The sequence below is a fragment of the Epargyreus clarus genome, unplaced genomic scaffold (genome assembly GCF_041222505.1).
Source record: "Epargyreus clarus isolate Ecla_fem2 unplaced genomic scaffold, WU_Ecla_fem_2.2 ptg000003l, whole genome shotgun sequence".
Classification (NCBI taxonomy): Eukaryota; Metazoa; Arthropoda; class Insecta; order Lepidoptera; family Hesperiidae; genus Epargyreus; species Epargyreus clarus.
The window spans coordinates 17633921-17648147 of NW_027332211.1; the positions used below are offsets into that span (position 1 = coordinate 17633921).

At 33.1% G+C, this 14227-nt stretch overlaps 1 protein-coding gene across 1 annotated transcript in view; it reads right to left on the reverse strand.

Annotated features, from left to right (window-relative positions):
• The window catches only part of LOC140756094 (solute carrier organic anion transporter family member 4A1), a 66497-nt gene that overhangs the window by 35678 nt on the left and 16592 nt on the right, over positions 1-14227 (reverse strand). The window contains exon 3 of the mRNA XM_073091506.1: positions 9094-9247. Within this exon, the coding sequence (XP_072947607.1) occupies positions 9094-9247 (154 nt within the window). The remainder of the gene's footprint in view (positions 1-9093; positions 9248-14227) is intronic.

The window sequence follows — 14227 nt, forward strand, 5'->3', positions numbered from 1 at the left end:
GTGAAAATTACCAATATTGTATTTTTTCATAACTTTCAGTAGGTATATTTTTGCTGTAAGTAAATACAGGAACAATATAGAACTTTGTCTAAGTATTAATTGAAGTTGAGATGAGACATAGATCAATTAGTTCAAATATTACCAAGTAGTATAAGTCGTAAATAATACTTTTTCTCCCAATAACTTAATCCGTATAATGGTATAATAACATAGCTGAAAAATTCGACAAGACTCAGCGGTGTATATAGTCCTAATTATTTTATTACACCAAATAAATATTTATGTAGTTGTATATTATATTTCCAAGTGGATAACAGGCTTTAGCAGGCTATCGCGTACCGGCAGCGCAGCGGCGTTTAATTTTATAAGCCCGTGATTTGTAGGGCGGGCGGCGAATTTAATTTTTGCCTTATTGCTTCATTGCTAGGTGTTCGGGCCATATCATTTATTACTGGGTCCCCTAATCCACTTTCCTATGATGGATCTTTTGTCTCTTAATAAAATATATTCGGGAGTTTCAAAGGTACTTTCATTTTAATAAGAGCGTTGTATAATAATGTCCTTTATTTCCTACTGACTGACAAACAAAGCATGTCATTTTGTTTAAAAGGACTTTCCTTATAAGTGAGCATTAAGAAAGGATTTTAGAAAAATCCCCTGTAGGAATTAAATAAATAGGAAATTAATATTTCATAAGCTTTTTTAGATATTTAAACAACACTTAATGAAAATGGATAAGAAATAAGCTACTCTTTTAGTAACGAATCTTCAAAGTGACTTTGACAAAATATACACACATACCTATGATGAAATTCTATTTTCCTCATTTATTTTTCTGTTTATTTTCAGGCTTCATTTATATTCCTGGCTAGTTTGAACCTGGAACTCTCTACCTATATAGACGAATAACCGTTGTGCTACATAATTCGTATACCATGCACAAAATTCATATTTTTGTGCAGGTCCTAAACAAAAACATTGTGGAGCGCGAGTCGCATACACCTGTTGGAACCCATAATTCCTGCCAGCAACTTAACTCAGATTTATGGTGCAACTTTTCGCATATAGAATGGAACTGGATGTGTCATGTGTGTTCATTAAATTTACCATGATGAAATGCCATAAAAGTACACCGCACGGTAGATACTTGTGTATCGACCTCTTGTTCTGTCTACATTACCTAGATAGACTGTCTGCTGACCTCCGCTAGAGCATAGCACGAAATAGGACTTGACTTTGTTTGGGGGCTCACTTGGAAACCGACCAAACTATCCATCAGTCCACCCGTCTTTTGATCTCAAGACTTTCACTACTTCTTTTGATAGTTCACTACTGAACATATACCTCTCTCAATGAACTTTTCGCAGTGGCTTCTAGGAAGTCTGCATTATAAGTTGCCTTGTTTATGTGGCTACTATTAAGGATTTGATTATAAATTACCTTGTTTAAGTGGCTACTATCATGTTCATCAATAATTGAAAAATACCTCGAGAAAGTAAATCATGAACATCAGTGACTACTTTATATCAATTGCCCTTCATGTTCATTTACTATATCCATTTAAACGACTTAAGAATGATGCATTTATGTACCTATTTAATATTTTACAATTTTATATAAATAATATCTTTTTAAATCATTTATTTAAACTATACGTATAGTATACGTGTGGCGTAACGGTTACACGTGTAAAACGTAGAGGGTTCTAGGCTCAATCTAGCCAGTAATATAAACATAAAATAATTAAATTAATCACACAATCCCTCAAGGCTCTTGGTCCAAATTTAGTTACATTTTCGGAAGCACATCCAGGACCATATATCCAAGTACACAATGGTTGCACACAGGTAATGGATTTTGAACGCCGGCGTAACAGTACGTGGTTAATATAAAAATATTGAGTTTCTCGCCGCCGCCGTAAGCCTTGTAAATGGATGCTGCGTTTTTTGAAACAATGGCTTTAAAACAACTTTCATATTTATGTATTTATATGAACAGTTACATAGTTACATTAACTATCGACCGTAAGGAAAAAGCCAAAAGTATAGGTACCTACTTTTAAAAGTCTTTACTTAATTACGCTTATGTGTTTTATTATTATTTAAACATTTATATAAGGACATATTTATATAGTAAGTACTAGTTACTAGTAAGTGGTCATATAAAACGAATCATAATATATTCAGGCCTCCCAATATGGTATTCTAGGATTTTAGACGTTAATTATTACTAGGATGAATGAAAACAGAAAATATTCTGAGGAAACCTACATGCCTGAGAGTTCTCGAATATTCCGTATGCTTTCAAAGGTATGGCTAAACTATGGTATATGTGCTTGTCGTTTGAAAGGCACATCCAAATCCCACAATTACCTACTACCAAGTACCTAGTACCAAAAGAATATTGTTAATGCTGGTTCAAATTAACTCATTTAATTTTCTAATAGATCTGAGTATGTGCATTTAATACACCATTAAGCTGGTCTGCTAGTAAAGAAATAATATATTTTGGTCCCATTTCATTAAACATACGAATGTCTTATAACAACGTTAAATTTACGTAAATATGAAAACAGAGTTTCCAAAATAACTTGAGAATTGCATTTTAAATGGAGTCCCGGCGCGCGACAGGCGGTTCCGCGCGCGTGACGCGTCCCGCGGGAAATTACAAGATACCGCACTTCTCGGAGATGCTCGTATCTCCAGCTTACTGGCTCCAGCTGGTAAAGAGTTAGCTTACCTGGATACTCATTCTTTAATATAATATTATTTACATTCTTTAATCGTCCTGTTAGTTGAATGGACGAAGTAAAACATCAAAATTAAGTAATAATAATTATAAATGCGAATGTGAATTTGTTTGTCTGTTTTCTACACTTTCACGTCTTAACTACATAATCGATTGTCAAGAAATTTTGTGCACACATTGTCACGTATTCAGAAAAGGACATTTATCTTATCTTACCTATAAATCTATATATATTATCTTATATATTTATCTTATATTATTTAAAAGGACCTTTTATCTTGAAAAAAGAACCGTTCACGAGGAATAGACAATAACGTCAAACTGTGAGCGGAGCCGCGGGTAAAAGCTAGTATTACATCAATAAAAGCGGTGCCGATTCATAAGGTAGAAAATTCTTAAAATGTTTTTGGAAATTCGCTAGAATTTTTATGATCATCCGCCTCTACCAAGTCATACCTCTACCTCTATCAACCAAATGTCGCTATAATAATCGACAAAGCCACAAAATGTCTTTCTAATGCGTTCCGGTCGGATGGTTGAAATGCATTTCGTGAGTATCACATTACCAAACATGTAAACATATTGATAATAACAGACTACAGAATATTAAACACCTGCCAGTAAACCGACATCGATATATGTCACTTTTTAATATTCAATCTATCCAACATATAACATTTGACAATTTATCGAACTTCGATCTTTTGTAAGTAAAAGTTGATAGATTGATTTTTAATAACAGGCGTTAATCAATTGAACGTATAGACGCGTATATATACGTTGTCATGTCTATGCATATGCGATGGTTATACCCATGGTTACGTTATAAAAAATCCATTATTTTAGTATATTTTATCCCGTCATACTGCCAATCCCACACGTTAATCCCGCCATCATTCCACAAGCTTTTCACGTTAATGGAAATTGACTTTATTGGCTAGCTACAAATAGTTTATTAACATACAAGCATAAAATACACTAAATGACTGTTAAATGTTGCAACTTAGCTATTTTGTAAAAACAAGTCCTTAGATAGTTAAAAGAAAACAGGAAATAGCAATAGGCCCTATAAGTAGTATTAAAACTTTTAATATTTCGAATTTGGTGACATCACACATAAATACTGACTTTTGGTTCCAAGGGTGTGGTAACTCCTTTGCATCATATCCACAGGAATTTTTACTTGGGGTATTAACATGTTTAAAACCAGCCTCTCAATAAAAAGGGACTCCTAACCTAGTTTAAAGAGCCATTAGTTGGGACCTAGAAACGCGCACCCATAAAGTGAAGGAAAACATCATGAGGAACGCACCTGAGAGTTCTTAAAAAAATGCCCAAAGGCGTACGAATTCTATCAATTCGCACATGTACCCCGCAGTAGATGCCTAAACCCCTCTGAAAAGAAACCCGTGCCCAGCAGTGGGACAAAACTAAGTTGACGAGGAAAGTGTACACCAAGCAAACAATACCCAACGATTAACTCGAACAAACAAACAAGACGTTAACAAATATTGCATTCGCAATACAATACTCCTTCCCGCACGTTGCCCGGAAGCTTCCATAAAAATTAATAGACTTTCAGACTTAATTATGTTGTGCTTTTAGCCCTTTTTCCTTGTGAAATAGCAACCACAATTCTATACGGCCCAAGTCATAGGCGAAGAACGGCTTTAGCATTATTTACAGATATGTAAGTAATATCACAAAATATTAGTTTTTATTTTGTGGTAATATTTTGAACTGGCGTTAAATTGAAAATGTTTTAAGTTTTTACGTTTAGTTTAGTTTTGTAGATAATAGAGTTTTGCTGATTTTGCTGATGACGATTAATACAGATTTCTACATTCACAGCTTTTAAGGTTCTATCTATCATGATAACGTCCAAATACGAAGACCTAAACAGACCAAAAAATAGGAGATCTAAATTCATTATTTTTTTAGCCGTCATGCTATAAACAATTTTAAAAATATGTTCATTGATAAAAAATTGTTTCGAGCGTCACGTAAAATTATATGTCGCTTTGTAAAGGAATTTAATCGACGAGTCACCCGCTTATCGCTTGTGACTTGGAGTATCCTAGTTAATTTAGCGAGCAAATCGCCCTGCAAATCTTGTTAGCTGCCCTCCGAAAGGTTTAGTTTGTTTTTTACAATACTAGTTTTTGTTCCCATTCGCACGCTTATAAAAACAAAAAGATTTTATGTTTACTATTCTACTGGGACTATTAGAACATAATTTCTCATTTTATGTATATTTTGTACAGAAAATACGAACTAATAACTAACTAAATCTGATCACATAGTGTTAAGGTGCATAATTACTGTTTTTTACACCTTTTAGTTTTATGGTCTTATAAATTAACAGGATTGATAAATAAAATTTTACCTCAGATTTAGACATATTTTGAAAAATTTATTCACAATATCTTTCAAAATAACTCAAGCCTTTTTGTAATTTGTAAATTTTTTGTTAAAAGAATTTCAACTTAATTACATAATCCAAGTTGCCTAACTATAGTCTGATTCATAATTAGATGTCCAAAATGTAAACAAAGAAATGTCACTGTCAAAATTAACAAGAAACAAAAACTTTAACAAATTCAACAAAAAACGAAAATTTAACAAATATACACAATTTAACAAACGCATTATGTAAACGAGAAAACATTCGAGTTCGATCACAATCACGAAAATGAATAATATCAGTTACGAAACTAAAAAATGACAGCACAAGAAATGTCTTGGATTCCGATTGTGTTACCATTATCACATTTTAATTTTCTACCATAAACTTTGTTTTTTATTATTATTACTGTATGGGACGAAATTGACGTGATATAAATATTAGAAAATGTGAATTTATCTTAATTTATTTAGATTATTATTTTATTATTGTTGTATTACTTTAATATCGACATAAATAAGAAACTACCATTTCTAACGTATTTTCTTGATAGGTCACAACACCTTTGTTTACATTTTGGACACCTAATCATGAATCAAACTATACAGACCTTATCAATGTATTAATGTAAGAAAGATGTTAGTTTCTATGGCGTGATAAAAATGTGGTACGCTTTTACCAAACACAGGAAGGTCACAAAACTTAAATCAAAAGTATGGATAAAGAGACACGCAAGAAATAAATTAAAATGTGACGTCACCACTTACCAACAGCTGCTTACTTTTAGTCACCTTGAGAAAATATAATTACCGTAACTGTTGAGGTCTTATTTCATTGTATGTTAGGTATTATTTCTTTTATGTACCTAAATGGCAAAGAAAATATGACAAATATCCAGTAATATTTATCTTGAATTTTTTTTTAATTTAAAGCATTTATTCACTTCGTAGTAGATATGCCAAATACCAGACTTGCCATGGCCATTCTACATAATTAAAAACATATAATAGTATTTCTTACACTGTTACGTCATTTTCCGTGTTTTTAGAGAAACAAATAGAATTTTCATCATCACAATATATTTTAGGCATAATCATAGGCGCATAAACAGAAGGACCTATTGTCAGTACTAAATTTACAAACGCTATTACTAAATTTACAAAAGTTATATATTTCTTACGAAACGTGTTAAGCTTGGTTCTCATATCGTGTAGTATACTGTATACTTGCTAGGAACATTCACGTAATATCAGCTCCCGTAATTTCATTATATTATCGCTGGAATTCACATTCTGTTCCGAATTAGCCGTTTATGAGCTTCGGGGTTTAATAAGCCCGGATTCGGTTCAATAAGAACAAATGATTACGTTCGCTCCCTTATTAACAAACTTGTACAGGTAATTTCTATGAAAAAACGCTACCTGAGACATCTCTGTTGTAATTTGATCTCACCTTTAGGCGTCATATATGATGAATCATATAAATAAATAAAATATAGTAAGACAACTTTAAGCAAACGTAATACATACTTATCAAAGGTTGCTGAGAGTAAACTAAGTACCTGCTATTTTTTTTCTGATGATATTAATAATATTATGTTTATCATGTCGTTATTTCCCCACACAAGTATTCCAGGTCGTGGAAGCCATGTAGAGTCGAAACAAGTAGACACTCAGACCCAAAAAATCTAAATTATGAATATTTTCAAACAGGAGTGAATCTTACTGAAACATGAATAGCAGTAGTATGTATTTGGCGCTATGATTGGTGAAACAATGGAACTAAATATTGGCTTAGCTGTAGTAGGACAATATAAAATGTTGAATTTTACCTTATAAACACAAATTAGTTACATAGGTAGATTTAGTACAGATAAAAGTAAGTGTAAATTAGTAGGTAAATGTTAGAAGAGCCGATATGATCGCACGAACAATATATAAGATTACTGTATTCATTAATTCTCTAAGATAAGGCGATCACAATTAACTCACATACTAATTACCTTTATTTCTTAATTACATGTTATATTAAACGACTAACAACTAAAGTGGATTTTTAATATATTTTATAGAAGTAGCAAACGAGCGTGCAGTGATGAACAGTTAAAGGTAGAACCCTGTGTGGTACGACTCCGACGGCACCACCGCCACACCAATTTCTGCCTACAAACAGTAGTGTTAAGCGCTGCTGTGTTCTGGTTTGAAGGGTGTGGTAAAGGAGACATACTTTTCCGAGGCATTCGGGAAGTAATACCACCTTAAATGTCAGACTAGCTATAAGGGTCTCAAACTAAATTAAAAAGTATATACTGAATTGTAAAACATATAAGAGTCAAACTCTACTTCCATGATGGACTGTAGCTAAAAGTCACTATCGGCTATTTCTCTTTGTAACAAAAATTCGTACACTACCATTAGAAAGTGTGTGTATTTTACTATGGTCTGCAAAATGTGATACAAGTTAAGTCTTCAAATACTATACTGGTATTTTGCTTCAGTACCTTGCTTCACTTGCCATTTAAAAAACGTCAAAATATTTCTACTTTTTGAGATATTTAAAAAAAATGTTGCAGAAATTTACAGATTAGTATGCAATCAGAATCAATTACTGTTCTATTTAGACCGTTGAGGTGTTACTTGCATATATACGCGTTATGCATGCGACACTAATAACTTAGGCTCCGACCACACTGGGCGAAAGAACGTTGCAGGTTTTCAACTTAATTATTGTGTAATAAAATCCAAATTGTGTAACAATTAATTAAGAGGATTTTTATTTTATAGAAATATGTTATTTAGATTATTTACATTCTTTAGAGGTTGAATGTTTCGTGGTGCATCTCCGTTGACATCGCCACCCCACTTGCTACTGCCTCATACGAGTAACAACAGTTATCGCGAGCGATCGGGTTTCAATTAGTAAAGGATGGGTTTAAAGAAGGCATTCAAAATAAACCTCAAAAATAAGAACGTATAGCTGACCTAATAGGTGCCTACGAACGTCCAATTCTTTTTCTAGTTGATTACAGAAATGGATGACCGTGACTATTTGAAGTGTCATTACGTTTACTTTATAAAAAGGTCATATTAACGTGCACTTAACCAGTGACTTAGACTTAGTGCTATCTTTCTCTTGTACTTGACTCTATCATTTAAAATCTATAGCAGTTGTACCGCTGCATGTGAAAAAGCCTACGTATCGGTACGCTGAGTTCCAACGTAGATCGAAACGCAAGCGCTACCCGACAGGTGGCGTGCTCGTCGCGAACTACTTACACTACTCACACACTTTATCACGACTTTTTATGTAATCATTCTAATACGCTGCTCTTATTCAACTTTTGCACGCATTTCATTTTCATTTCAATTACACTTACACGTTAAAAATGTTGAGTATTTTTCAAGTGATTGTAGTTAGTGGTATAAAAGGCAGTAGTGAATTGTAAATGTTGTGATTGGTATTGTATCTGGCATTTGATCTGAGTAATTTTGATCTACTGAAAATGATATTATCCTTGAAAAACTATTTTTTTTTACACGAGTTCAGGAGATTCCAGGATTTTCGATTGGGAGGACCTTGTCCCAGCTGTAAGCTTCATCAAATATTCTAGCTCTGGAATTCATTGGAATGCAGAGGTACAATTTTTAACCGACGAAAAAATGAAGAAATATAGTTATACGGCCTCCGAAATTAGTGAAAGAGGTAAAATAACTTTTATTTGTGATATTCTGCTGCGAATTACTGTTCGTGAATGAACTTAAGTATATGATAGTAATGACGAATTAATGGTCATTGTTTGAATTCATAAATAGATAAACTTAAGATAAATAAACATAAAGATAATGAATGTGATGACAATAATGGTAATAAATATTTGATTATTAATCATTTATTCTTATTGTAATAATATGTTATGTAATAATGTCTCAAATAACACTAACCCTGTATAGCCCCAGCCCAGCAGAGCCAGAAGAGCGCCCACTTGGCAGTACGGAAGCGCTGCAGCCACTTCGGCCGCAGCATGCCCCAGCCGCAGCGCAGCGCGCGGGGCTCCGCTGGCCGCCCCTGCGAGTCCAGCTCGGCATCAGGCTCGTGCTGTGGAAATTAAACTTCAATAAGTTGAAGGTGGCAGAACCTTTTGTGATTCTGCAGCGGCACTACCGCCACACCTATTTCTGCATAATAAAAGCAGTGTTAAACGCTTCAGCTTAGAAGGACATGGTAAGTGAGATATACTTATCCGAGCCATTCTAGCTTAGTCCTCAGGGGTACCGGCGCATTTGTGGGCGACCTCATGTAAGAATCTAGTCTTATCGATGGTTGATTACAGATGTCTATAAGCGACAATAGCCACTTAGGTACCATCCAAAGAATTGCACGCTCTCTACATCTAAATTAGGTCATTAAAGTAGTAAAAAATAAAAACATAGATAGATGGCGAATTCACTATGACATTGTAAATTTAATACACTTATTACGAGTACATTAATCTATAATTTAATGTTATCTAACGTAGGCGTTACTTTTGTAAATAACTTTGAATTATTTTCCTACAATAAACTCACAAAATAGCAATTTCCCCAAAAATGTCAAAAGTACTCAGTTCCTTCTACCCACACTAATTGTAGTGACAATTTCGTCCATAACCTTGTAGGACTATAAATAAAACAGTCGGTAACTACAATTTAAACTCCTTGTCGAATGCGCCCAAAGCTGAACTAAATTAAACAATACTGCGCCGGAACTAGTAATTTTGTTACAATTTAAATTAAGATTTAATGCTCCAAGTAGGTTTGGTATTGGCTGTCCTCTAGATAGGGTTTGCACTTTCAATACTATGAGATTAATATTATGATGTATTTATAACAACGATTGAGTTGCCTTGCAATTTAAATGAAATTTCTTGTTCTTTTCTTATGGTCTAAGATCCGAAGCTAAATCGAACTGGACCGAGCTGATAATAGAATGAAACTCATTTTATAATGAAATTAGTACATTGGGTAATACATTAAAAATGGGTTTGCTAAAAAAATCCTGGACAGGATAATTTTAATTATTTTTTGAAAAATTAAAATTTAATTGAAAATTAAATTTTGCAACATCAAGATAATAAGAAAATTCTATTCTGAGTGAATGTTAAAAGCATACAGAATGTGCAGGCTTTGGGTTGCCTATTATTTACGTGGACGAACTACTGGGTTGTCAGGTATAAACAGGTATAAATTTTATATCAGTAGAAGCGCTGTTTTATTGTGAACACGTTGATATAGGGTTGTCTGCAAAATGAAAATTAATTTTTCAAAAAATAATTAAAATTATCCTGTCCAGGATTTTTTTAGCAAACCCATTTTTAATGTATTACCCAATGTACTAATTTCGTTATAAAATGAGTTTCATTCTATTATCAGCTCGGTCCAGTTCGATTTAGGTTCGGATCTTCTACTATTAAATAGTTGACATTCAAAAAGTGCTCTGTAGTGCTCGGTAGTTTGACATTCAAAAAATGCTCTGTAAAGAACCTATTTTGAATAAAAAAAATTGATTTGATTTGAAATAAAAATATGTAGAGTTAATCCGATCAATATCAATACTTGTTATAAATTATAACTCTAGGAGCATAATCGTTTTGGGGTATTTAATTATAATACGTAATAATTCATATTCAATTAGAAGTTTCCTAAACGAAAATGTAAGGATATTCTTTAAAATAATTAACGTAAATGATAAAGATTTAATGGAATAAAAATACACCCAGTAGATAAGAAGACACAAATCCTAGGAGGATGAGATTCTGTAATAATATTAAAAAAAAGTAATAATAATCAACTGTGAATAATAATTTCTATTTGATTAAACTTTACTTCATAAAAAAATTAAAACGTATTATATTTAAATTGTAAAAAACCGTATTTACATATACGTACGTAATCATAATATGTGTATGAGCAAAATTTCCAATTCTTTCAGAGAAATTGGTTATAAAAACTCTATTGAATTAATTTTCAGCTAGGTTACGCTGTTTTGCTTTTGTTAGCATAATTACATATATGGTAATTATATCTCAGGAATATATGCATATTTTCCGATGTGGAAATCTTAGTAAAATATTTTTTCTTATTTATTAATCACACAAGAAATTGTGAGAAAGACATTCAAGGCGAGAAAGCCTATTTTAACAACACTTTTTGCTGATTTCCGATTCGTCAGCAAAAGAAAACCCTACTTACGAGAAATAAATTATTAATATATATCGTTGTTATAGAAATAGCTTTTGAATGTTCAGACATATTGTTTTTCTATAATTATACAAGTGTTTTTGTTCTCCTTTTATCACAAAATTCCCTGGGGAAAATCTCTCTGAGCCACAAAGTAGCGAGCTCGAACTTAGCTAGTTCAACATTATTATGTTTAATCTCTTTGCTCCTGACTAAATTACCCAATCAATAACTGATTTAATGTTGTGAGATAAGATAGCAAAAACATAACAAGAAACCTTTTTATTTTTCTTATTTTTATTTTATGTTTATTTATTGTATTAAGTTGACATCCCTGTTCATGCAAATAAAGTATGACATCAAATGATCTTAAAGTACCTACCAACTAAGTAGGAAGCCATATTGTATCTTCAGTATTAAGGGATAATTAAGATGTGGGTGGGCCTTAACTCAATGCCGGGACACACCGGGGACGGTGGGCGTTCCTGATATAACAAATTGACTCATACCAATTTTTACGAATCGGAGACATTTCCTTTTTTCGACAGGATACTATTTTTAGTTTGTAAATAAAACATAAAACGCTTTCTACACTCACAGCCCCACACTAAAATTCCCTGTGTCGTGAGTACCATGGACACACACATAGACAATATACACAAACACCCAGACCCAGAAACAGAAATCTAAATTCATCATTTAGATATCTGTCTGGCCAGGGATCGAACCCGATGATCCTCAGCGCGTCAGACCGATACGGTGATCGGTCCGCCACGCGGGTCGTCAAAAAATTAGCAAGAACGTCATTCATTCGAAATAGAGTATAGACCACTCTATTTAGTCATCGTATTTAATTCTGAAATGATTAAAAATTGTCGTACAATACGTTACGTTTTGATGGAAATGATTCAAATAACTACAAGAAAGCCACAAGTAATACAAATGTCTAAATCTTATCCGATAGAGTTAAATTATAATATTTTACACTGGCACATTGACATAAGGAAGCTATGGTCAACACCTATATTATTATTCGTATTTAGTAACATATTGTTTGTGGGATCCAGAAGACACCTTCGCAACACCTGTTTTAGTCTTAAAGCAGGAAAGTTATGCTATACCGTGTTCTCGTTTTTAGGATGTGGTAAGTGAGTGACTCTATACCTACTCTTTAAACATATTGAAGCGACAATGAGTTCTTACTAACAAATGGAATGCTCAGATACCATCACTATCCTTAGCAACAGCCACATCACCAAACAAGATACAGCTCGATTCAGTTAGTACACAAAGCACAGGATATCAGTTGAACGTTGTATTGAGCGAGCATTGTGCCTCATTACATTATACCTCTATTATAGACCCATTCAACCCACCCATTCAGTGTGACACGGATGATGGCAGAGATTTGCTGAAGGCCTGTGAAGTGACCCGCTTCTCCCTTTTGATATTTAAGCTTTGATAGAATTTTAAATCGGGCCCATGTTTGTACAAGTGGCGTGAAATGAAACCAGTCTTCGTAGAGAAAATGTTGTGATTGGTTGCGATAAGGTTTTTTTTGGTGTTATAATATACGAGTAGCAGACGAGCATACAGTCCTCCTGATGGTAAGTGGCTACTGCCGCCCATGGACATCTGTAATCTATCAATGTTATGTATCAATGAGGTTGTAATTAATAGGATTAAATATTCCTACCTGAGGTCGGCTACAGATTCGCCGCTACCAATGATGACTAAGCTGGAATGCCTTGGAAAAGTATGTCTCCCTTACCACACCCTTTAAACTAAAACACAGCAGCATTTAACACTACTGTTATGAGGCAGAAATAGGTGTGGCGGTGGTGCCGCCGGAGCCGAACAACAAAAGGTTAAGAATAAATATAGAATCTTTTCTAGTAGAGATAGGTAGCTCAATCAAAGGAATTGCTGAGAATAAACCACCTACATATAAGTAGTTTTACCTACTTAAGGAGATCTGAAATTATTTCAATACTCATTGGTTAATTATAGGTATAATACTCGTATATTGAAATCTGCGGATCCATATATAAGTTTAATGAAATCTATGTATGTGATAATTATCACTTATATTATAAGTGGAAAAAGTTTCCACAATTAAACTACATACAGTTCAACCACCTACAAAACTCCTTCACAACCAGTTCTTACGCATAAAACTTGTAATTACTTAAGTTGAAGACTCTCAATACGAATTTATTTATTTGTAAATAAAATTAAATACATTATTTATGAGATGTTCCAAATAAAAACAAGAATGATAATAATTCTCAAACCTATTTTGAACGACGACTTCAAATAAAAAAATAATTAACTCAGTAAAAATGTTTTGCTGTAAATCAATGAAGTAAAACGTATTTTTTAATCTTATTTGTAATTATCCTATTCCATGCGCCATTTTTATTGTTAAAAAAAATAATACGTGATACAGTGTTAACTCTAAACATTTCTAAGGCACAGTTCAACAGCCAGCGGTGTATTTTGACCGATAACTTCAAGGTTTGTATAAAAGTCCAACAAAAATAAGGCAAATTACGCTCCAAAAGTCTCAACATTGTTTGTCACATAACAAATTTAGTAATCTTTGATCTCGTTTATTTACACAGTATGTTTTGCTTTATTTTTCCTCGAAAATTTATTTTTATGGACGGGTTATCTTATTACTTGATATCATATTGTAAAGAACGTGTATTTTACCTTAAAGATATTTCCGAGAAGTGAATTTTCGAAAAAGTTGATTATACTCGTACAAATAGATACCTTACTAACATCAGTTGAAGTTTTTACTAACTCATTTATTGATATCATTGAATGATGTGTGATTATGTTATTACACAATAAT